Raw genomic sequence first — 22,510 nt, forward strand, 5'->3', positions numbered from 1 at the left:
TTAACATTAATGGGTTATAAACGGCATGAATGGGTGATAAATAAAAAATATTATACATAATGCGACAAATTTATTAATCCCCAGTTACAAACATGTGCACGGCCTTGTCGGAGGCGGCGAGGCGCGCAAAACGCGCAGCCCCGAGTGTGGCGGCCACGCGCGCCGCATCATACTTACAATGCAGTGTTGTCACTGTCATATTGCATTCGCTGCCGCCATATTTGTTTTGGTTACTTTCCTTCAAATAAAAAAAATAATTTTATAAAAAACATCAACATCAAACTTTCATCACAACAAATATAATGTAAATTTAAAAAAATATGGGTTGTCAAAGATTTAAAAAATATATAAAAGGCATACCTGCATGAGGTTACACATTTCAGAATAGAAATGCGGATATGTAGGCGGTTGATAGAATATAATATGCCGGATACCCTTTATCCTGAACCTTCTGAAGAAGTGGACTCTCTCGGAGTACAGCAAGAAATGAGCTTCAGTGTGGAAGAACATGTCTCTAGCGCGTGCTATTTTACCATCCTACACAGATAATTTATATTGTTTAAATTGAATCAATATGAGATGTAAATTTTACATTACTGACGTTAAAAACGAACAACTAACCTTAGAATATTCACAGATTTGTACGAAGCCAATATCTTCTTTCTTAAAATAATTTCTTAATCTAACGAAATCAAAATAACTTGGCACATAAATAAGGGTGTGGCTCATCAGTGTATCGCGTTGTTTGGGCAGAATCTCCTTCACAAAATATTCAAATCTGCTCTCTACAGCCGCCATTGGAGACGTCGCATTAAATCTGAAATAAAAACAGAATTTAAATGTTCAGTATTGTACATTATTATTAAGTATATAAAACTTAGATATTTTTTTTCTGATATTTTGTCATACTTCTAATATAAATGGTACAAACCTATGAAACAGTTGGGGCACTTGCAATATAACTTGCTGTATACTGCCAATTTCTATGGGATTCGCCAACATCACCTTACCCGCGTAATTTTGACACTTTCTATTGATAACAGACTTTATTTCCGGTAATGACACGGAAGAGAACATCAACGTTTGTCTGAAACAAAATAAACATAAATAAATTGTAAAAATGTAGTAACAATTCTTAGAAGTGCTAGGCTAGTGATTTGTGCCTAGGCCTTTAGGTTAATGGCGCAATACTTAGGTTGCTTAGTTTAACCCTAACCTCAAAACCTATTTGTATATAAAGATAACTTTTTGCATATTGACTTCTATTTTTTGTCAAAAAATGTTACATCTGATTTAGTAAAAAAAAAAGAATAGCTGTAACCGCCGGGATAAGGAAGGGTGACTAGGAGGGATGACTGTAACATACCTGTAATATTTAGACCAGCCATTAACAGCCCATGATCTGACTCTAGAAAAATCTGTGTCATGTGTCTTTTTCGGTTGTAAATGAAAATGATCCAATACATGCAATAAATGATCCCAATTCTGCATCAGAAATACGTCAGCTTGGTCCATTATCAATATCTCTATGGAAGCCAAGAAATCATAGTCACGGTCTTCTTCACCTTCCGCACCAACTATCATCCGGAGTCCTAATGGAGATGCTATTAAAATATCTGATGAATAGAAATCTGTGTAAAGCTGAAATAAACATTATGAAAATTAACAATAAACATAATATAGGACAAAAACAAAAAGCAAGTTTGTGAAAATTTCATAATTTTCTGTTTGTAATTTAACTTTTACAAGATGGCAATTTCTTAAAACTTATCCAATAAAATAAAAAAGACGAGAATCCAAGCAAAATCCGTTGGACCTTTGGTTTACTTGTACACAAATTTGTTTTAAAAAATTTTTTAAAAATTTTTTTAAAAAATCAATTTTTAAAATTTTTTAAAAAAAAAAAACCATTTTAAAAAATCAATCAGTCAAGTACAGGCAACTTATAAAAATAAAACCCAACCTTTAGTGTTTTCTTGGTAAGTGTCATTCCTAATCTAAATGTGTCCTCAGTGTTGCCACTGAATAGTAACTCATAATCTTCTGGTTTGGGATTTTTTGTTGGCATAAGCAGTTCACCACCAGTAAAATCTTCTTCAAATCTATTTTTATTCACAACCTGTCCCGATTCTTTTGGCACCAGTATATCTATTAGTGTTTTCACTACTCTGTATGCTGCATCTTTGAATGGCACCATTATCAGAACCTGTAACAATTTTTACATTTTCATCATCAATTATAATAGAATAAAAAACACACATTTTATAATAGCACCAAACAATTCAAAACTAAATAAGAGGAAATTAATCTATGGAAAGCCACAGTCATCCATCCAAGTATCCAAAATGATACAAATGTTATTCAATAACTAGCTGTCGCTCGCGACACCGCGAAACTTAATTAGTAGCCTATGGTATTCCAAAGTTTGTTCCACACCTATGCCACATTGCACCTTATACCTTTAAAAATTACACATATGAGTCTATGAATCATAGTTAACACAATAGCATTACCTTTGGCCTCACCAATCCCTGATCCCGATATTCATCAGACATATCAGATTTCCGAGCTAGTTTGGAATTATGATGCAAAATCTTGATACGAGTTTTCAACATGTGATTGACTACATGTAGACAATATGTATAACGAATTTCATCAGAATTACTAAAACTTCTTTCCGGATAATACAGATCTTGATAGTTGTTCATTATAGAAAATAATTCCTTTTGTAATGGAGTGAAAATGTCTGTTAAATCCAAATCTCTTTTTATAAGATTTGTTTTATTTGCCGATACAATGTTGCCATGTATTTGTGATTTTATATATAGCTTATTAAAATCTATATGATTAGTATAATTAGGTACAGTTCCTTCAGGGGCATATGTCTTTTCTTCTAGGATTGATATTTTTGGTTTCACTTTAGCTGTTACAGTGGTTACAGGCTTTGGGATAGTTATAATTAAATTTCCAAGCACTGGCCATCCTTTTGATATGTTTTCCATTGACGGTGAATTACTTGATAAAGAGACCAATAATTCATCGCTAAGCTCATACTGAAAGTGTTTTGTGAACGGATCATCAGCAATCTCTGTCTCCATTTCATTATCATCAGCCATCTGAAATTTAATAAAGAAAGTGTCAATATAAAATTAACATGTTAATCACCATGTCAGTCACATGTGTCTGACTCTAAGAAGTTCTACATGAGCCATGTCTGACATATGCAATTTGGTAGAAGGCCACGTCAATCACAGATGTCCGAGGCAAACTATACATTTACAGTATGTTTCGAAAGCTTGGCCTATCAGAAACAAAACCTGAAAAAGACTGACACTGCTTGTTGAGAAAAAAGTGTAAATAGAGGGCCAAGTCATATATGTGTGACATAAAAAATAATATTTTTCCAGGAACTTTAGCAAAAAAAAATACTTTGATACATTCAGTTTCCTTGATACATTTATAACTAGATTATCTAAGAAAGTTACCATGGCCTATGAGAAGTTTTTTCTGATATTATCATGGCGATTAACGTGTTAAATATGTGCACTAGATATATGTAAAGATAATAAGTTAACTTACCTACCATTATGATTTCATTTGCTTCAGTTTCTTCCAAGTTCTCAGGCTCTTTTGAATCATCATTATCATTAATATCACCATTTAATGATTGTATATCATTTTCAGATCCATCACTATCAATACTGTCTGAACTTTCGCTGTCCACACGCTTATTTTTGCTAGGATTGACAAAACATGAGACAAGTTGATTGTAAGTATCTTCTTCTTCTTCGCTCTCTGAGAAATGTGTGTTTGCTTTGCGAAACCTCTCCTCTATTTGCTTTTTTTTCATCAATTCTTCTTCTATTTTTTGTTTATTTTTATATCGATTAAATATTGCTTTTTTGTTAACAACCTCAACTTCTTTAGAAGACTTTTTTCTTTTCTTATTAATAGTTTTTTTGTTGCCTTTTCGTTTCTTCACAAAAAAATTCTTCCCTTTTCCCATTTTTATGTATTACAGAAAAGTTTTCTCTATGTTATTTTATTCAATCACCACATTTCTATCTCAATCATAAAAAATAAAAATAACTTTGTTTTACTTTCAGGTTATGTTAAATAAAAAATAGGTTATTGTTCCACTGACAGAAAAATTTTGACGTTTGGCGTTTTAAACTATTACAAAAATTTAAGGTTAAAGCATATGGAATAAAAATATTGAATCAACAATCAATATTTTAGAACCAACATTTATATTTGCATGGTATTAGCTATCTCACTTTAGCCACAAACTTTAATATTAGCGTAACTGTGGCCTATGTTTGCTAACTGGATTTAAACACATACACAACTTATTTATTCTGTTAAAATGTGACATTAACAAGTGCCAAAGTACTAACAAATGACAAGTAACGCAGAGACAGTGCATAGAGTAGAGGTTATTTTTCGTTTTCAGCTATTTAATGTCTTTAAATTGATATAATTATCAATAAATACATATCGACTGCACTTAACTTTGTTAACTAAAAATCAACAAAGTTTTGAGTACGTAACTTGATAGGTCTGGTTGTAGCATTATTTGTTATTGCTATGAATTTTTTCATCTAAAACTTTGTTTAATTATATTTTGTATACTTAAAATAGTTAACACCAATTACACAGGCCTATGTATAGTTGAATGACTCAAGTATAAATATTAGTGTAATGTAACCAGTAGACGGTATGAAAAGAAATCAGAAACGTAAAGCACATACTAAAACAAAGATCAAAATGGAAAATCACATTCGACTTCTTAGTGACATTACTTCAGAAATTTACGACGATGAGAACATTGTTACCAGCACATCTTCTGAACAGGTTTGTACATTAATAACCAAATATTAAATTGATATTATGTGCTTCCAATTGGATCAATATAAATGTTTCTTCTTGCAGGTTGAAGTTGAAATGATGATTCTAAAAATGTTCAAGTTTTTTGAATGTAAGGCATCAATTGATCCTAACATGCCAAAACTTAACAGGAAACTACATAGCAAATTGTTGAATAGTTGGCTCTTAACTTTACCTAAAAGCTACAGATGTCTAGAAGCAAGTCGGCCATGGCTAGTTTATTGGATACTGCATGCTTTATGGCTATTGAATGATCTACCTGATACAAAGACATTATCTAATGTTGTTGAGTTCCTTTCGCATTGTCAACATCCAGATGGAGGTTATGGAGGAGGACCTAGTCAGTTTGCTCATCTTGGTACAACATATGCAGCAATCAATGCCCTTTGTATAATTGGGACAGATGAGGCTTATGCTTCTATCAATAGAAAATCATTGAACAATTTTTTAAGGGCAGTGCACGGTGTAGATGGTTCTTTTTCCCTGCACATAGGTGGTGAACAAGACATTCGAGGGGCATATTGTGCTGTTACTGTAGCAAAATTAACTAACATATATACAGATGAACTGTTTGATAAAACTGCAGAGTGGATAGTAAGTTGTCAAACTTATGAAGGTGGTTTTGCTGGATGTCCCGGAATGGAGGCACATGGGGGTTATGCCTTTTGTGGTGTTGCAGCTTTAGCACTCCTTAATAGAATACAACTTTGTGATGTTGATGCTTTACTGAGGTGGTGTGTGAATAGACAAATGCGAGTTGAAGGCGGGTTTCAAGGGAGAACTAATAAGTTAGTTGATGGTTGCTATGCATTTTGGCAAGGAGCCATCTTTCCTGTTATAAGTGCAATTTATTCTCAAGGTTGGTAAGTTAAATTATTTAATCAGTTATACTTATATGCAAAGTCTCACTGAAAGATAATATTTTACTGTCTTAACATATAAATTATTTTTCATAAATATGGACCAAAAATTTTATCACATTTTTATGTTTCAGAAAATAAAGATGTAGTAGATAAAGTGCTATTTAATCAAGGGGCATTGCAAGAATATATTATAATCTGTTGTCAATCACCAGATGGAGGGCTTATTGACAAACCTGGAAAGTAAGTATTTGTATAAAATTAACAAAAAAAATAGTACACTTTGTGTTAGAACAAAAATTTCAACATCACATAAAAGATATAAATTTGTATTCAGTATATGTGCAAGCTTATTCTATTTGTCTATTACATCACAATAAATTAGTACAAGTTGTGTTCTAATTCCATTATTATGTGGTTTCAGGCCGAGAGATATTTATCATACATGCTACACCTTAAGTGGCTTATCAATAGCACAGCATGGCACCTGCACTGGAGGCAGTGTTATTGTTGGTACGACTCGTAATGAACTCAATCCAGTACATCCATTACATAATATAGCACCTAACCATGTATATAACGCTATGGCTTATTTTCGTAAACAAGAATAGAAAAAAATCCAAATTTAATTTGTCCTTTATTTAATTTGTGAGTGATATTACATATATCTTGTACAATGATATAAGAGAGTGTTTTTAAAAGTTGATATAACTACCTGAGAGCTAGGAATACTACAAATCAACCAAATATGTTAATTAATAATGATATCTGGATGTTTTTAGCTAAGATCTAGATAATTTAGTCGGATGATGGATTTTTCATATTTCATATGAGTGTAATAATAAATCTGTATTATGGCATTTCTTTTTATTAATTGTGGACCTTTACAGGTATAACATTTAATTGTATATTTAACTAAAAGCAGTCAATCTGAGCAGCATTTAATAAAGCAATCAAACAAATTCACTTGCTTTTATTTATTCGTTGACTGAAAATAAACAATTATAAAAGTCAATTTTAAATTAATTAAATTTAAGTACACAAAAGTATTACATTACAATGATATTGAATTGATATGAAAACAACTAAAACACTCACGTAACTGAATTGTTTTGTTTGTCATGAAGATTTCATTTTAATAAAACTTTTACTGCTATGGTATACAATATCTTCCACAAAGTGATATATCTTGTATATTAATCTATCCGTTCTTGTATCTTTGGCAAGGCTAACATATATTTCAAACAGTATATAATTTAATAAATAGTGGAATTGATTAAAAGCAGTTTATACTGCCTTTATACAGTAAAACCTTCCATTTTAGATTGTAGAAATAATTTTCTTCAAATGTAATAAGAAAGCTTGTTGATTTTTAACTTTAATATTCTGTTTTTTGTAATCAACATATTCTTTACTTATAATAAACTAATTAAAGAGCAGTTTAGTAGCATAATTTATCTAAGTTCATTTTGGTATAAATTAAGAATATCACACAAGAACAAATTCTTCGGACTCTAAATCAGTATCACTATCATGCACAGCTGAAGTAGTCCAGTTAAGTTCAGATTCATAGATGGAGTACCGTATCTGAGGTGGATCCATGTGTTTCTTACGAGATCCATGTTGTATTGTAAACATTGGGTATTCATTAGTTGAAGACATTCCTTGTGGTACTATAAATGTTTTAATGACATTGACAAAGGTCTCAAAATCATGTTGTGTTGGAAGATAGAAGCCAATGCAACATGATGGATCCATTTTGCTAATAGGCATCTTCCGTGGAGAACGACAATGAAATGATTGTAATGAAAAATTAGGTTGCCACACATCAACCATTTCTTGGCAGTAATGTGGATCTAAGTGAATAAGTCTGTCATCTTGGTACCCAACAAAGTATAATGAATGCTTAGGTCGTCCACCAATTATACCTATACAAAAATCTAGTGTCAAAAGTGATGTCAAACAGGGACTATAAATTGGGTTTAGTTTGTCTGTACCAAGTTTTACTGGTACTAATAGAATAAGAGATTTCCATCCAATGTTTGGTAAACGACATAGTGAATTAACATCTTCTAAATACACTGTTGATTCTTGTGCAACATATACTTCCAAATTATCAAACTCGTAATTCTCTTTGGAAGCTGCAGCCATCACAGCCTTCAAACAATGTGCAACAGAGGCAGGTCCATACCAGTCTCCAGCTTTTTTCCCTAAGGCTTCACCCAAACTAACCATTTGATGTATAGAAAGTGGACTGTTAACAGATGACTTGTCTCCAAACCACTTAATTATCATCCTGTGGATGCAGTCTTCTTGGAATTCTCTAGCATTTTGTATAGGTCTGTCTGGTAACCATCTCCATGAGCGACCTAAAAAATGGCATATCAAAGCCTGAGCCAACAACATTTGTCCACTACGTAACATACAACCCCAACCACAGTCAGATGTGTATGTGGATCCAGCCATGGTAGGAAATTCTCTTCGATATGTCATCCATATTCTGCTTACAAAGTCCGATTTAAATCCTTCTATGCCTTCTCCATATATTTGTTCCACAGTTTCATTTGCTGTTGCTTCGGTTCCGATTTCTGTTGACGATTCCAATGATCCGCTTGGACTTAACTTTCGATGATAACAACGGCCTAAAAGCCATACTGGGGACTCCTTTGAAAAAGTTGTTTTTAGTTTAACTGTCCATCCAAATTTTACATTATTCCACATCGACAGCAATCGTGATTCAACTTTTCCTTTAAGATCTAATAGGTCTTCAGAACTATCGCGAGTGTTGTCCTTTGAAGAGGTCGCCCGATTTATGTTCTCAACCTTCATGTTGGATGCGGTTCTAATTTCGGAAGTTTCAGATGAGTTTATAAATGAACTTGACGACGAAAGACTGTTGGTACCGTTCATTATGGTACGCTAAACATCTTACCAAATATTACACTTTGTGTAAGTAAACATCAACGATCAAATCATAATAATATCGCACTAGTGAAATGGAAGACTTCTTAGTGTTCTTCATTTCTTCTGTTAACAAATGAATTCACTTATTCACTCATATATTCACATAAAAGAGGCAGCCAACATTTTTAGACTTTATGATAATCGTTATTAGTTTTGTCATCTCCGCCATTCCCAATTGTCAATTTGTCACAAAGCAAACCATAAAGAAAAGAGGACGTTGTCGTTGGTCATTCCTTCTATAATACAGAGTAAACAAAATTAAACAGATGCTATTTATTTAAATGACAAATTGTTTGACAAATGGCAACTCCAATTATCAATGTCAACTATCACTTTTTACATTAAAGTTTATGTCAATATCAAGTACAATAACATTCATTACATTTTGTTTTATCAAATTAACAAAATAATAAAATATCCAATTACTTAATTTTAATTACTATTTCAAAATGATGCCGGCACGGATTGGTGGGATGCATATAGCGAATGAAAACCCTTTAGGGCTTTCATGGCACGATTCTGCGTGGATACCTTTATTAACACCCTCCAATATTATGGATTACTTCTCAGAAAAATCAAATCCATTCTTTGATCGAACATGTAATAATGAAGTAGTGAAAATGCAGCGGTTAAGTATGGATCAGCTACAGTAAGTATTAAAGAGTTCATTGGAAATATTTCGGTACTTTTATATTTGAACATAAAAGCAATGTCAACTCAGTGTACATAATATGTGGTAGCTATTTTTTTTTAAATTACCAAAAGTTGTATACTTAAATGTTTTCTTTTACAGAAATATGACTGGCTTGGAATATATTCTTTTACATGTGCAAGACCCTATTTTATATGTCATAAGAAAACAGCAAAGACACAGTCCACAACATGTCATTCCTCTTGCTGATTATTATATTATTGCTGGAATTGTCTACCAAGCACCTGATTTAGCAAGTGTTTTGAATTCTAGATTGGTAAGTTATCTTTACAAGTTAAATTTGAAATACATCTCTTATTCATTGTTTTAAAAAGTGACTATAACAATTATAAAGTAATTCTGTCCAAGGAATAACATTTCCACATAATCTTTCACCCCCTAATTTTGACATTTAGTAAATGAACTTTATGAAAACATTATCTAGACTATCTTAATAATATTATAAATGTAAGTGTTGTGATGGATGTTTGTTACTAGGTATCTCCAGAATAGCTGAACGGATCTCACCAAAACATGGCAAAAACCTAGAACACATAGGCTACTAATTAAGTTTTTTTTTTGTTTCGGGGGTTAGAGTTGTGGGATAAAGATAATTTTATATATATATGGATTGCGGGATTAATAAAATAATATGATTAAAAACATTATAATAATACAATCTATGATTTTAGCTATCAGCAGTACATCACTTACAATGTTCATTTGAGGAAACCATGATGTATTCTAAATATCATCCGAGCAAAGGATATTGGTGGGATTTCAAAGCAAATAAAGCGGGTAAAATTTTTGGCTAATGGTTGTAAAAAGTGATTGAAGCGTATAATATTTTATATATAAAGTTTACATCTGTTCAGGCTCAAGTCCATTTAACTCTGCCCAGTCTGCTCCTAAAGAAGTTAGTACTGGTCCAAAAGAGGAGCCTTCAACTCTCTTTCAACGTCAAAGGGTGGATATGTTGCTTGCCGAGTTAGTGAGACAGTTTCCATTGCCAGTTATACCAACAACATCTAGCCAGGTCTGTGAATTAACATGTTTGTAAAAGTTAACCTTAGATGGATTTTAAAAGCTGCAAGAATCTATTTATCCTGTATTCATATTTAATATGAAAAGAGAGATTTTGATAGATAAGTACCATTGCTTTAATTGTAGTTAAAATAATTGACAAGTTCTAGTTAGCAATTCCTTATTAAGTAAATAAATAATTTGATGGTAATTTTGTTTTTAACATGTCAAATACCACTACAATTTCAATATAATGTGTCATTTTTGTGGAATTGAACATATCAATAAAATCTAGCTAATACACATTCATTTTGACTTTTACCAGACCAACGGTGTAACAGTGAAGACAGAGAATATGACGGATAAGGAAAAACCAATAGAAAGTAACAATGTAAACAATATAACAATCAAACAAGAACCCATCGACCCTGTTAACACTGAAATGACTAATGGCTCAATGCAAGGACATATTGAAATAAAAACAGAAATCAAACAGGAAAACATGAAACCTCCACCAGAGAAGAAACCTAGAAATATGTAAGCTTTGAAAAAAATGAGTAACTTCATAGAAATAATTTCTTGGTTACATAGATCTTAAAAAGCTTAACTGGAAAAATGTAAACACACGTTGGAACCCATGAAAGCATTCCAGCACTGATTTTGATAGCTGGACTGGAATAAAGTAAACTAACATGGGCATAAGGAAATATCTAAGAAAAACATTATTAAAAATTAGAAAATGCTTTCCTACATACTAAATTGTTACAAGGAGACAGTTTAGATATTGGAAAAGGTGTGCAAAATAGTAGTAAGCTTAATAATAATATTTGGGTTTGATAAGTTGTAATAAAGTTATACTTCTTTTTATACTTGTTTTAATTATCATGACATATCTTGATTACATTTTAAAAGCAGATGATAAAATCATATTCTCATGTTTTATCAGTGAGATACTGTTTGTTTTTTTCTCTTTGTACATTAAATAAGTTCATGGTGTTTCCATTTGCACAATTGTTAAGACATATCTGACAATTGATCTTCCTTGGATCCCTTAATTCATCTTCATCTGTAGCAATTTGTGACCTTAAAAATAACCAATACTTAAGGAAAACCATTGATTAGGTACACAGTATGTATTTAATCTCTTTGATGTTGTAATATCCCAGAGTGGGATGTTAACTTGAAAAGTGTTATAAATATCGAAATTGTTACATCTTGTTCTTTTCTTTTTCTAATATGTTTATTATTTCTATCTATTTACCTGGCTTTTGTCAGTCCCAGTTGGAAACCAAAGTTAAATCCTTGTTCGTAACCTGTATCAAAACTACTCTGATATGTTGCAGCCTGTCCGTCGGTAACACCGTCAGAATATCCAACCTAGAGTAATAATATTAAATCTTTCTTAAATAAAAATTATTTCTATTAACCACTGAAAAGCGATCGTGTTTTAGGACGTGTTAGACACCGAGGAGACTTTTTGATATTAACATTTACCTTGTTGATAGGATCCACTGAACGCTTCCATGTTCTTAAAGAAATATTAACCGATTCATCATTCATTGTTTAATTAATTCTAAGTCAAAACGAGTGGTTGGAATATTATTTTGTTTACGAATTATATATGACATTTGGTTGTTTTTATTATTCACTCGAAAGAGCAGGCAAAGTATGACATTTGGCATGTGACATTGTTGTTGTTGTTTTTATTATTCACTCGAAAGAGCAGGCAAAGGAACTAAGCCATACAGCCTTGTCTTTTTTATGCATGTGACAGTTGTATTTTCTCAGGTTAAAACAGGCAAAGGCGTTGAAATCTATTAAAATCAACATTTAAATTATTTCAGAAAGGTTTTTGTAATACATTTTAATCGTTTTATTCTAAATTATATTAGGTGCACAACTAAGTTCTCGCTGTTTGTCAGTAGATGGCTCTAGCAGTAAGAGCTGGTCGATTTTGACATATCCAAAACGTCATGAACCAAGCTTAGACATATGGTAAACAAACCGTTGCGACACATGAGTGATTTTGTTTTCGCATTATATACTTCTGGTCAAGTAAAAATTAAAAAAAAAAGACGACCGTCCACGTGAAGACCCAAAACCTTCGGGAATCTGAATCGGGAAAAAGTTGTGTCTAGCGATGGGCAATACTTTGAATGATTCATTTGTAACCATTTTTTAATATTAAAGTTATATTTTTATCGAAAAAAAAAGCGAGAATTTAGTTGCGCACCTAATAGGATATGTAGTTTTTAAATTTTAATTCTCCTCATAGCTCATACAATAAAGGTAATGTAAACTTTCGTGAGACATTGTTTAAACTAATATAAAAACGACTAGTCTCACATATTTGTATCCACGTGCCGACACCGGACAATTGAGTGTTTAGCCGTAGTCAAGGGTAACTCAACTAAAACTCATGACCTGCAGATCAGCCCAAGGTTTACAAGTATGAAGCAGATCAATGAATTGGCTTACAACTCAGCTCAATCTGTACGTTTTTTTTTGAGCTGCAAACTGCGAGTCACCAAGCAGCTCACAGCTCGACAGTTTTCACAGTTAAAGTACATTGCGATGAGATGCCAATTTAGCCATTGAGCCGCAGCTTAATGTTTCAAGTCCACATGACCTTAACTTTTGAACCGGTTCAAAGCTGATTTACACACCTTTGTTTATCTGTTTATGTATTATTTTATTTTACAATACAGGTAGCCAGTAAGCTACATATAAGTATAATATATTTTTGTAAAATAAATATATTTGATACATAACATTTATAAGAAGGAATACACATTTTCTATGTCACAAAATATTGTACTTATAATCAATAAGAACTTATACACCAAACAAATCATAAAATAGCCTTAAATATCACATAAAAATTCATAATAATTCTGCTTTGTATTGAGTAATGCTATCTTTAGGAGGGAAATGTGTTCTTAGAATAAACATATTGTTGACTTCAGGGGTAGACTCCAAGGATTCTAAATAACCAAACCAATATATAACTAAGCCTGGTCCAAATCTATTCCAATAGCATGTTAATTGATCCTTAACATAACCGGAATGGTTTTCTTCATCACCAAACATTGCTTTGCTTTCTATCCAATTAACTATGAAGCCATCTACAGCAATAGGAACATCCAATTTAAAATCTGGTGTTTTATCATAACCACGAGATCTAAGGTTGTTCTCATCAGAAAATGTTATATTCATTAATCTTAACTTCCTTTCCAATCTTAACTCATATTCTAAGCCAATAGATCTGCAACAGTAAAGTTATGTTATTCAAAAGATAGTGAAGCATTTATTTTATTTAATTAAAATGTACTAATGTTAAGCATACTAAATACTGCAAAATTGATATAAAGAAATACATACTGTTTTATTACATCAGCATAATGTCCATACTGATTGTCGTTCATAATACCCTGGAAATTGACAAACTACTATAATTTTTTATATTCATCATCATCATCTCACTATATGTCCCCACCAAGGGGCTCGGAGCCTACCCTATGTTAAAGCTGAATAGGCCATAGTCAACCATGCTGGCCAAGTGTGGGTTGGTTGACTTCACACATATTTTTGAATAACTTCTCAGATATGTGCAGATTACATCACAATGTTTTCCTACACCGTAACGTCGGATAAATGTAATTTTATATTAATTAATGAAATTAAGAAATCAAAGAGGTTAATGGTGCTCAACATACAATTATACTATTGCTACACTGATGTGATGTTAATAATAAAATACTTACCAGAAACATTTGATATGACAGATCTTTGTTCTCAATAAGAGTTGTATCTTTTATGTATTTCTTGGCCTGTATGGAGTCAGAGTATACATTTTGTAGCAGAGATCTCACAAGCAATGCTGGACTTATACCTTGGCTCTCGGATAGTCTAGAAAATTTGGATAATTATTATACAATGATTAATAGACGAAAGACGTTCACACCTACATCTTAGGTAAATCTAGTTTTAACGAGTTTGCTTCTTCACATTACCTTAATAATATCTAAGTATAGTTAATTTGATTGTCAATAGCATACTTACTTTAAAATAACATCTGCTTTGTTTTTGTCACGCATCAATTCTTCATATAATTCATAATATTTGCTTGATATAACCGGAGACTTTCTATAGCTTAGTTTCATAGATCTCTGCACTAGTAATGAAATAATACTCCCAATCGTCGGTGATGGTAGCCTGCAAGGCAACTTAGACATTACTTCGTTATATTTAATTCTCATCTCTTTTGAAATAAATAATAGCAGTTGAGACTTACTCTTTGTACTTTTTTCGAAGCTCGTTTTCGGCTTTGCGATTAAATGTATTTATTTTATTAAAATCATCAATAATTGCATTATATAGTTTTACAGGCATCGGCTTTAATTCCGGTTGTAGCATTTTATTTGTATCCAAGTTAACGAAATACCAAATAAACACAAAAATGACTATTGATTTATTAAGTAATGTTTACTTTATTGCTTTTTTTAACAACAAATAGAACAAAACTGTAATCACACTGTCACTGTGACACTGTGACATTTAGTTTTATGGCTTTAGGTTGGCAAACCAAATCCGATAGATGCAAAATTTAAAAGACACAATAACAACATATTTGTGAAAGCAAAAGGCGAAATTGTATGAAAAATACACTTATTCAATTTTAACATAAAATAAGGTGTATAATCAGCAATTTTCATAAAATATCACGTTATTTCAGGGTTAAAATTAATGCACAATTATTGGACAGTGCGTGATGCGTATAGCTTTACGTTATAAAAATGTCAAAGTCAGTTTGAAATGTGAGTGTGGTGTGTTTTTGAAATGTAGTTTTAAGTAAATATAAGTATTATTTTCTTTACTGGAAGTTATCACGTAAGAGCTAACATGAGTTCCAGTAAAAACGATGATCCGATATCGGAGAAAATTTTGAATGTTGCTAAAAAGAACCCTAAAGGGATTTCAGACAAAGACATATTAGCAGCGGTGCCTGAACTTTCTGCTGCAGAACTTGTTTCAGCAATAAATAAATTGCTGCAGGAAGGATTATTCGATTTATACAATCAAGGAGGTTCACTTATATATAGGTAATTCATCATTAATTGCTCTCGAAAGTGTACAATTACAAAAGTAACTTATTCACTATAATAACTATGAATTAAACTAAATATAAACTTAAACAAGAGATTAATGGAATAATCATTAGGTTAAAAGGTCAGACATCAAAACAAGCTGTAAAAGGTGCTGATAATGAAGAAAAAGTTGTTTACAATTTGATTGAAGATGCCGGCAATAAAGGCATATGGATACGAGATATCAGGTTACGCTCCAATATCGCCAATACACAATTGACCAAAGTATTGAAAAATCTTGAGAGTAAAAAAGTTATTAAGGCTGTTAAATGTGTTAATGTGAGTGTGAAGTTAATTTTTATTGAGATTTGTTCACCAAAACAACAAATATGTTATAATTTTATGAATAACTTTTTTCACAGGCTTCTAAAAAGAAAGTGTATATGTTATACAATCTAGAACCTGATAGATCAATATCTGGTGGTGCATGGTATCAAGATCAAGATTTTGAGTCTGAATTTGTTGACATTTTGAACCGTCAATGCCTTCGGTTTTTGCAGCAGAGAGCTGATAAAATTAAGAACAATCCCAAAGGTCCAGTTGTGGGTAGGACACAATCATTTGCATCAGCAGTAGAAGTTCAAAAGTATATAACTGACTTAGGTATCAGTAATGTAAGTCAATTTATATGTAAATGAAAATATCATTTTCCATTATAAATGAATACTTGGACTTACGACTTTATTCATGTTGTAAAAGATGTCATATTGGACAAAATCCACGACAAGCAATACATGTTATGTTCTCTGTTTCTTTACAATCTCTCAAGTTTAACAAAAGAAATTGTATTATATAAGACATTAGTGTATGCCCGTGTCTAATTCCACACAGAATTCAAAAACATATAACTAGTAGCCTAAGTGTTCTTCCAGACTATGTTTTATGTATGCCAAATTTCATTGAGATCAGTTCAGCTATTCTGGAAATACATCCAAACAAGCATCCACCCATCCATCCAAACATTGGAATTTATAATATTAGAAGATATTTGTTTTCAGGTAAAATTAGAAGTGGAAGATGTTATAACAATTCTGAATACCTTAGTGTATGATGGGAAAGCAGAGAGCAGTGTACTACCCGATGGGACCAAAGTGTACAGAGCTATTGAATCACTTATCCCTCCACCCGGACTCGTGCAAGTGCCCTGTGGAGTCTGTCCACTAATACTAAAGTGTTGCTCTACTGGCCTCATAACACCACAGGAGTGTAAATATATGGATGACTGGCTTGAAAATTAAAGTTATAAAAATGATTTGTTTTTTTTTGTCATTGTTAAACATAAAAGTGAAAAAATTGTTTACTATGCTTTACCAAATTATGGTAAAATGGATAAATTTATTTTGAATTATTAGTTATTACCTTTTATCGACCCAATGCATGACATAGACATTCAAAATATAATAATAATAATGGACAATTATGTTATTTTACTCCTCACATTAAATGAATAAAGACATAGGTTAGAACTCATTGTAACAAACTTAAATTCCACAATAACACTGATCTTACTAAACAATTCAGTGGTTTTTTGACAGTGGCCTTGATTAATTTTTTTTTTTGGGAAATAGTTGTTTGAAATACAAAAAGTAGATGTAAATTTATAAATTGATTTATTTCTCTACTTCTAAATAGCAATATAATAAATGCTATTTTTTGATAATATAACATCTATACTTGCTCTTCTTAATTATAGAAGCTATCCAGTTAGGTAACAAAAGACTTAAATTTTAAGAGAATAACAATAAAACACATATTGCAACATTAAACTTTCCTTACATTGATTTAATGCTTATGGATGTTTCCCTTTATCGGAACCCCAGACAAAATGCCTACAAATGTTAACCACTAAAAATAAATAAGCAATAAGTTATACAGACATATCACAAATAATTAAAACGAAAACTACTTTAAAACAAACTACTAAAGTTGTTCTCGATGTTGTACAAAGCTTGTGACAACACTGCTGGTTCTCTCTTATGATTTGTGGGTGTTTCAGGCATTGGTTGTTTCTTTTCTGCATCAGGAGAATTGAAAAGGGAACTGAATACATCCATTTGTATATAATTGAGAGATTGCAGAATAATACCTTTGTCAGGATAGGGTGTGCGGGGAACATAGTACCTATCATAATTTATATTTTGAAGTTGTGGTGTGTTTGATAGGTCTTGGGCTGTGGGTCCTTTGGGTGGTGAAGTTGGAGGTGGTGGTTGCTGTGGGGAAGATGGTTTTTTGACATCTGAAAATAAAATTGGTTGTAATTCTGTATTCTTTTTAAATAAAGAAAAAACTTATAATAAATCCATTTGGTGTAAAATTAATGTAGGTAAGAAAGTTTTACCTAATGATTGTACCATTCTCTCCAACTCCCTTAATTGTGTTTGTTGCTGTTGAACTGTGAAGAATAGGTCAGTAATAGTTCCAAGTATATGCTTCATTTCCTGTTCACGTTTTTCCTCCTTTGCAGTCTCCTTATTGCTTTGTCTAGAAATAAATTATTAAATATTAGTTGAGCGGAAAATAAAAATTCTACCTTTAAAACTATTATTTCCTGTGGAAATTTAAAGTAGCATTATATTCTTATTCTTACCTACTATATTCAACAATTAATAGACCAGCACCAATAACGAAAATTACAGTTTCACCAAGAAGATTTGCCCCCAATTCTATTGCCATTTCCTGGCTGAGTACTGGTATATTGACTGGTTTCCCCAAATTCAATATCCACATTTTCGCTTTAACTTCGCACCAGTTATAAACTGAAAAACAAATTAAATATCGATGAAAATTTATTAATATTACTGTCAACATATCGTTAAGTCAGTAACTTACATTGGGCTGGCGGCATGCAAACATAAGTCCTGAAAAAAGGACTATTTTTGGCTCTTTCTTTACACATATTTGCAATAGGTTTACTGATCTGTTTAATTAGTAATACAGATAGTTTTGCAATAGGAAAAGCTCCAACAACCATTTTTGTGAACAGCAAGCACTATTTATATTTAGCTTCTGTTGCTTTATAACATAATATTTTCAAAAATTATTACATAGGCGTCTGAAAAGAGTATAAAATTTGCAATCCAATCGGTAACACCTTTTTTGACATTGACATTTTTTTAGTGTTACATGCTTTGGTTACATGTTCCACTGTTATTAGTCAGTCAAAAAACTCCAATATCTTTTTATTTATCACGCGGAAAGAGTGATTTTATGAGAATGTCCATACATTTTTTTTAAATTCAACATACATTTGAAAAAATATGGAATTTTGAACATTAAATTACGAGCGATTTTTTTAAAATGAAAATCAATAATGTGTAAAACGGCATATCATTGACTTTCGTTTCAAAGAATTGTCTAAGGACAAATCAAAATCATAAAAAACGTAAAAAAAAATATATATATATATACAATTAGGTACATAAGATTCATTCAATACACACAACAATTTATTCAGATTTGAATAAAATTATCGACTTATTTGAATCTTTGATTGTCTGTCGAATATATTCCGAATATCAAAAGGAATCTACATTATTATTTGACAGTTTGACAATTTGTTTTTGACTGTTAGGTGGTGGTTATGTTTTTATTTGCAAAATATTATGTATTTTATTTGAAATTGGTTGAAATGTTACTTAGAAATTAATGAGCTAAATGTATTAAAAAGTGTAGTAAATAAATATGAGGCGCCTACCTCTTTGTAAACTTTTAATAACTTTATGTTGTTGTTTTATTGCTATTTATTTATATATTTTAAGTACAAAGGAAAATGACAATAATTTTAAGGATTATGTTGTACCTAAGCGATTAAAGTATGTAATTTATCAAAAAGATTCCGACTTACTGGTTTAATAACGCATAAGTTTATCCTTGTAATTTTCTTGCAGAGCTGCAAGCCAGGTCAGGATAGTAATGTCGTTTGTTGTGTGCGATTCAAGATTTAACGAGTCCTTAAATGTTATAAAATCTGTGCTAATATTCACAAAAACGCCTGTTCATTTTGTTATTTTTACTGACGATAAATTGCGACATTTGTTTAATGACACTCTGAGCAAATGGAAATCCTTATTAGGAGACCAATTAGATTTTGAGTTGCAAGGTATTCACTTCCCAGAAGCTCACAAGGAAGACTGGATGAATCTGTTTAGTAAATGCGCTGCCCAAAGATTGTTTATACCGGTAAGTAAACACTTATGTTTTCTAAAATCTCAAAGATTAATTTATTTCTGGTGTGTATCAAATAGAGTTGGCGTTTGGACAGATAGGCATTGGAACAAAATTAAGTTAAGATATTATGGTTTACAAAACTTTGTGCTATCACTTCACGTATGTGGGATAAGGGCAAAGAGATGATGAAGAAACTGCAAAATATTATCAGTGTTATTAATAAACATTACAATTACTTTCTATTTCTTCAACTAGACATATTTACTCTTTTTCTGAGAATTAATTTTCTATGTATTTTTTTTGTTTCAGAAACTTATTCCTCACATTGATGCTATGATATATGTTGATACAGATACTTTATTTTTAAAGCCAGTTGATGATTTATGGAATGAATTTTCAAAATTTAATGACTCTCAGATATCAGCTATGGCTGCTGAAGATGATAATCCTAATGTATCTTGGTACCCGAGGTTTGCAAAACACCCATTTTATGGAAAATATGGTAATTATCTCATTGAAATTATGTTTTAAATTTTTTTTGTGTCAATCCTAATTGTAAATATAGAATTTAAATTAATAAAAGACAAAAAATATTTTAATTATTAAATCAGAGCATGGACAAGTGCTTAATTTTATTTTTTGCTTTTTTAGGCCTCAACTCTGGTGTAATGTTAATGAATTTGACAAGAATGAGAAGTTTTGGATGGGTTGAATATGTTACCCCAGTTATGCTTAAATGGAAATTATATATTCCCTGGGGAGATCAGGTTTGTTTCATGCTTTTTATTGTATTACGTCTGTCTTGAAATGCTCTACAGATTATCTTAGCCTCTACATGTCACCTTGCGTTTGGCTTGTTTTATGACTGTTGGGCTATCGGGGTAATTTTTCTAATAATATGATATATTTTTGCAGGATATAATAAACATAATATTCCATTATCATGAGCGTGCGGTGCACATTCTCTCATGTCGGTACAATTACCGATCAGATCAGTGCACATATGGAGATGCGTGCGCTGACGCCACGCAGTACGGCATATACGTGCTTCACGGTAGCAGGGGAATATTTCACAATGATAAACAGCCAGCATTTCAAGTAAGTGTAACATAAAATAATGGTTAAAAACGAAATCGGCTTAGTAGTTTTTTTAAACAATACCGTTATATTCGTCCGGTGGTGGTACCGATTAATTTCGAGCCCATTGGGAGCTCTTCATCAGGGTGAGTGGGACTTCAGCTTCCTGCGCGCCTGCGCTCTTAGGGCGGGTCTTGAGGGGGTGTGGGGAGCGTCGTGCGCCGGCGTCGTCGACGATGTTGATATCAAAGCGTCGGTGGTGTTGTTGTTCAAGTTTTTATATCAGTTTATTATAATGTCTCACGAAAGTTTGAATAATATAATACCAGTATAATTGATTTCTTTCCAGGCTATATATCGAGCTGTTAGTGAATATGATATAAGAACAGATCCATCGGAGGTAACAAAAAATATGCATAAATATTTAAAGGAAGCATCGGAATCAAACTGTGGGAATGTCTTTGAGACATTGAAACATAATTTTTAAAAACATGACATATTTCTTTATATATAATGTACGTTAAAATTTGATATATGAATTTTCAGGTTTTATTTACAACTGAAGTTAATGCTTCTCATTCCAAACTACCTATAAATATGACCAAATATTAAATGTAGCGAATTCCATTAAATATATAATAGCTTAGGGAGGATTAAAGAAAAACATAGACCGTATTACGTACCTATATCCGTTATGTAGTATGTTCATACAACAACCAGTACATCAATGGAAAATCATTTTAGTTTGTAAAGTTCACATGGGTTTTATGACACTAGCTTTTGTCCGCGAACTCGTCATCGCAGAATAAAAGAATCTAGTAATAAAAATAGCCTCTATTACTCAGTGATAATGAAGCTTTCCATTGCCGAAATAAATTTTGAACTTGGTTCAGTAGTTTTTGAGTTTATTTGTTACATACAAATAAAAAAAAATCTTTATAATACCAGTATTGAGTATATATGATATTGTGCTCTTAGATTTCTGGAGGAGAGGCGTATTCAGCCATCCGAATTCTAAGTATTTCTCTCTACTATATTTATAAGTGTTTATATTAGCTATTTATTTTTTTTTATACATTTATATTATAAATTGCAACTCAAAGATTTTTTTTTTAATAAAAGAGTAATTAAATGTTATTAATTATGAAAATGTGTGTGCCTTATTCATTACGAAATGATAAGTTGCGTAGAATACATTAACTGATGTGTTTTATAAAGAAAAAGATTTTGATATTGACTTGTATTAGGATATAGTTACCTAAGAATCTCTGCCGAAAATAAATTATTTCTGTATTATTTCGTAAGATAAGTTGTAAGTAAGAAACGTAACATGTAATTAATTTTTTTCTGACTCATTGTATTTTTATTTCATTAAATGTTACAATTTTGTGTTCCAAGCCATGCTGATATAAGAATATTTTCAAATTATTACAGATTTTTTAAAAAGTTTTTTGCCGCAACGTCTCGTCTTTATAATAGTAGTAATTGTTACCAACTTAATTTATCATGTTATTAAAATAAGCCGATTATATTTTTATAGTTCTCTTACAATTTTTAGACATTACGTAATATTCAAATGTCTTCAATTTGTTAAGAGAGATGTGTATTATTAAAGATATAGCAGTCGTCCGCGACTCCGTCCGCGCGGAATTTAAAAAATCTAATAATAAATACAGTCTACGTTACTCAGGGAT

General features: G+C 31.6%; 9 protein-coding genes across 12 annotated transcripts; 4 read left to right on the top strand and 5 right to left on the bottom strand.

The window, feature by feature from the left end:
• Positions 1-55: 55 nt before the first annotated feature.
• On the bottom strand, positions 56-3,669 carry LOC106120366 (digestive organ expansion factor homolog). Its single transcript, XM_013315691.1, has 8 exons — positions 3,580-3,669; positions 2,514-3,116; positions 1,964-2,206; positions 1,367-1,641; positions 932-1,087; positions 622-817; positions 361-537; positions 56-238 (listed from the first exon to the last, which is right to left on the bottom strand). Exons 2-8 carry the CDS (start codon positions 3,114-3,116, stop codon positions 74-76), a joined length of 1,815 nt encoding a protein of 604 aa, XP_013171145.1. The 5' UTR covers positions 3,580-3,669; the 3' UTR covers positions 56-73.
• A 416-nt stretch (positions 3,670-4,085) lies between these two features.
• On the top strand, positions 4,086-6,607 carry Fntb (Farnesyl transferase beta subunit). 2 transcript variants are annotated; one of them, XM_013315530.1, is made up of 5 exons: positions 4,086-4,558; positions 4,660-4,854; positions 4,933-5,746; positions 5,882-5,990; positions 6,172-6,607. In XM_013315530.1, exons 2-5 carry the CDS (start codon positions 4,720-4,722, stop codon positions 6,356-6,358), a joined length of 1,245 nt encoding a protein of 414 aa, XP_013170984.1. In that variant the 5' UTR covers positions 4,086-4,558; positions 4,660-4,719; the 3' UTR covers positions 6,359-6,607. The 2 variants fall into 2 exon arrangements, with proteins under 2 accessions (XP_013170984.1, XP_013170983.1); XM_013315529.1 differs by having other exon boundaries at positions 4,086-4,542.
• A 101-nt stretch (positions 6,608-6,708) lies between these two features.
• Positions 6,709-8,902, bottom strand: Atg4b (Autophagy-related 4b). Its single transcript, XM_013315528.1, has one exon. The coding sequence runs from the start codon at positions 8,655-8,657 to the stop codon at positions 7,236-7,238; it is 1,422 nt and encodes a 473-aa protein (XP_013170982.1). The 5' UTR covers positions 8,658-8,902; the 3' UTR covers positions 6,709-7,235.
• Positions 8,903-9,068: 166 nt separating this feature from the next.
• Positions 9,069-11,248, top strand: MED6 (mediator complex subunit 6). The gene is given in 5 exon segments (NM_001311824.1): positions 9,069-9,360; positions 9,505-9,679; positions 10,095-10,200; positions 10,278-10,438; positions 10,751-11,248. Coding segments are annotated over 5 exon segments (858 nt in total). The 5' UTR covers positions 9,069-9,160; the 3' UTR covers positions 10,967-11,248.
• Positions 11,249-11,289: 41 nt separating this feature from the next.
• Positions 11,290-12,029, bottom strand: LOC106119944 (uncharacterized). The gene is made up of 3 exons (XM_013315073.1): positions 11,920-12,029; positions 11,687-11,802; positions 11,290-11,508 (listed from the first exon to the last, which is right to left on the bottom strand). Exons 1-3 carry the CDS (start codon positions 11,983-11,985, stop codon positions 11,358-11,360), a joined length of 333 nt encoding a protein of 110 aa, XP_013170527.1. The 5' UTR covers positions 11,986-12,029; the 3' UTR covers positions 11,290-11,357.
• A 1,195-nt stretch (positions 12,030-13,224) lies between these two features.
• On the bottom strand, positions 13,225-14,957 carry LOC106120003 (uncharacterized protein C15orf41 homolog). Of its 3 annotated transcripts, none has more exons than XM_013315153.1 (5): positions 14,720-14,957; positions 14,488-14,640; positions 14,190-14,334; positions 13,807-13,871; positions 13,225-13,690 (listed from the first exon to the last, which is right to left on the bottom strand). In XM_013315153.1, exons 1-5 carry the CDS (start codon positions 14,839-14,841, stop codon positions 13,309-13,311), a joined length of 867 nt encoding a protein of 288 aa, XP_013170607.1. In that variant the 5' UTR covers positions 14,842-14,957; the 3' UTR covers positions 13,225-13,308. The 3 variants fall into 3 exon arrangements, with proteins under 3 accessions (XP_013170607.1, XP_013170608.1, XP_013170609.1); XM_013315154.1 differs by having other exon boundaries at positions 13,807-13,856; positions 14,720-14,955; XM_013315155.1 differs by having other exon boundaries at positions 14,488-14,651; positions 14,720-14,811.
• Positions 14,958-15,235: 278 nt separating this feature from the next.
• On the top strand, positions 15,236-16,824 carry Polr3F (RNA polymerase III subunit F). The gene is made up of 4 exons (XM_013315142.1): positions 15,236-15,527; positions 15,647-15,851; positions 15,935-16,186; positions 16,571-16,824. The coding sequence occupies exons 1-4, from the start codon at positions 15,328-15,330 to the stop codon at positions 16,808-16,810; spliced, it is 897 nt and encodes a 298-aa protein (XP_013170596.1). The 5' UTR covers positions 15,236-15,327; the 3' UTR covers positions 16,811-16,824.
• Positions 16,825-17,165: 341 nt separating this feature from the next.
• LOC106119982 (optic atrophy 3 protein homolog) lies at positions 17,166-18,679 on the bottom strand. Its single transcript, XM_013315130.1, has 4 exons — positions 18,402-18,679; positions 18,160-18,328; positions 17,911-18,053; positions 17,166-17,808 (listed from the first exon to the last, which is right to left on the bottom strand). The coding sequence occupies exons 1-4, from the start codon at positions 18,541-18,543 to the stop codon at positions 17,480-17,482; spliced, it is 783 nt and encodes a 260-aa protein (XP_013170584.1). The 5' UTR covers positions 18,544-18,679; the 3' UTR covers positions 17,166-17,479.
• A 459-nt stretch (positions 18,680-19,138) lies between these two features.
• Positions 19,139-22,205, top strand: shams (glucoside xylosyltransferase 1 shams). Its single transcript, XM_013315081.1, has 6 exons — positions 19,139-19,384; positions 19,460-19,751; positions 20,049-20,241; positions 20,391-20,506; positions 20,655-20,837; positions 21,166-22,205. The coding sequence occupies exons 1-6, from the start codon at positions 19,254-19,256 to the stop codon at positions 21,301-21,303; spliced, it is 1,053 nt and encodes a 350-aa protein (XP_013170535.1). The 5' UTR covers positions 19,139-19,253; the 3' UTR covers positions 21,304-22,205.
• The last annotated feature ends 305 nt before the right edge of the window (positions 22,206-22,510 follow it).

This window comes from Papilio xuthus, unplaced genomic scaffold (genome assembly GCF_000836235.2).
Source record: "Papilio xuthus unplaced genomic scaffold, Pxut_1.1 DF826961.1, whole genome shotgun sequence".
Lineage (NCBI taxonomy): Eukaryota > Metazoa > Arthropoda > Insecta > Lepidoptera > Papilionidae > Papilio > Papilio xuthus.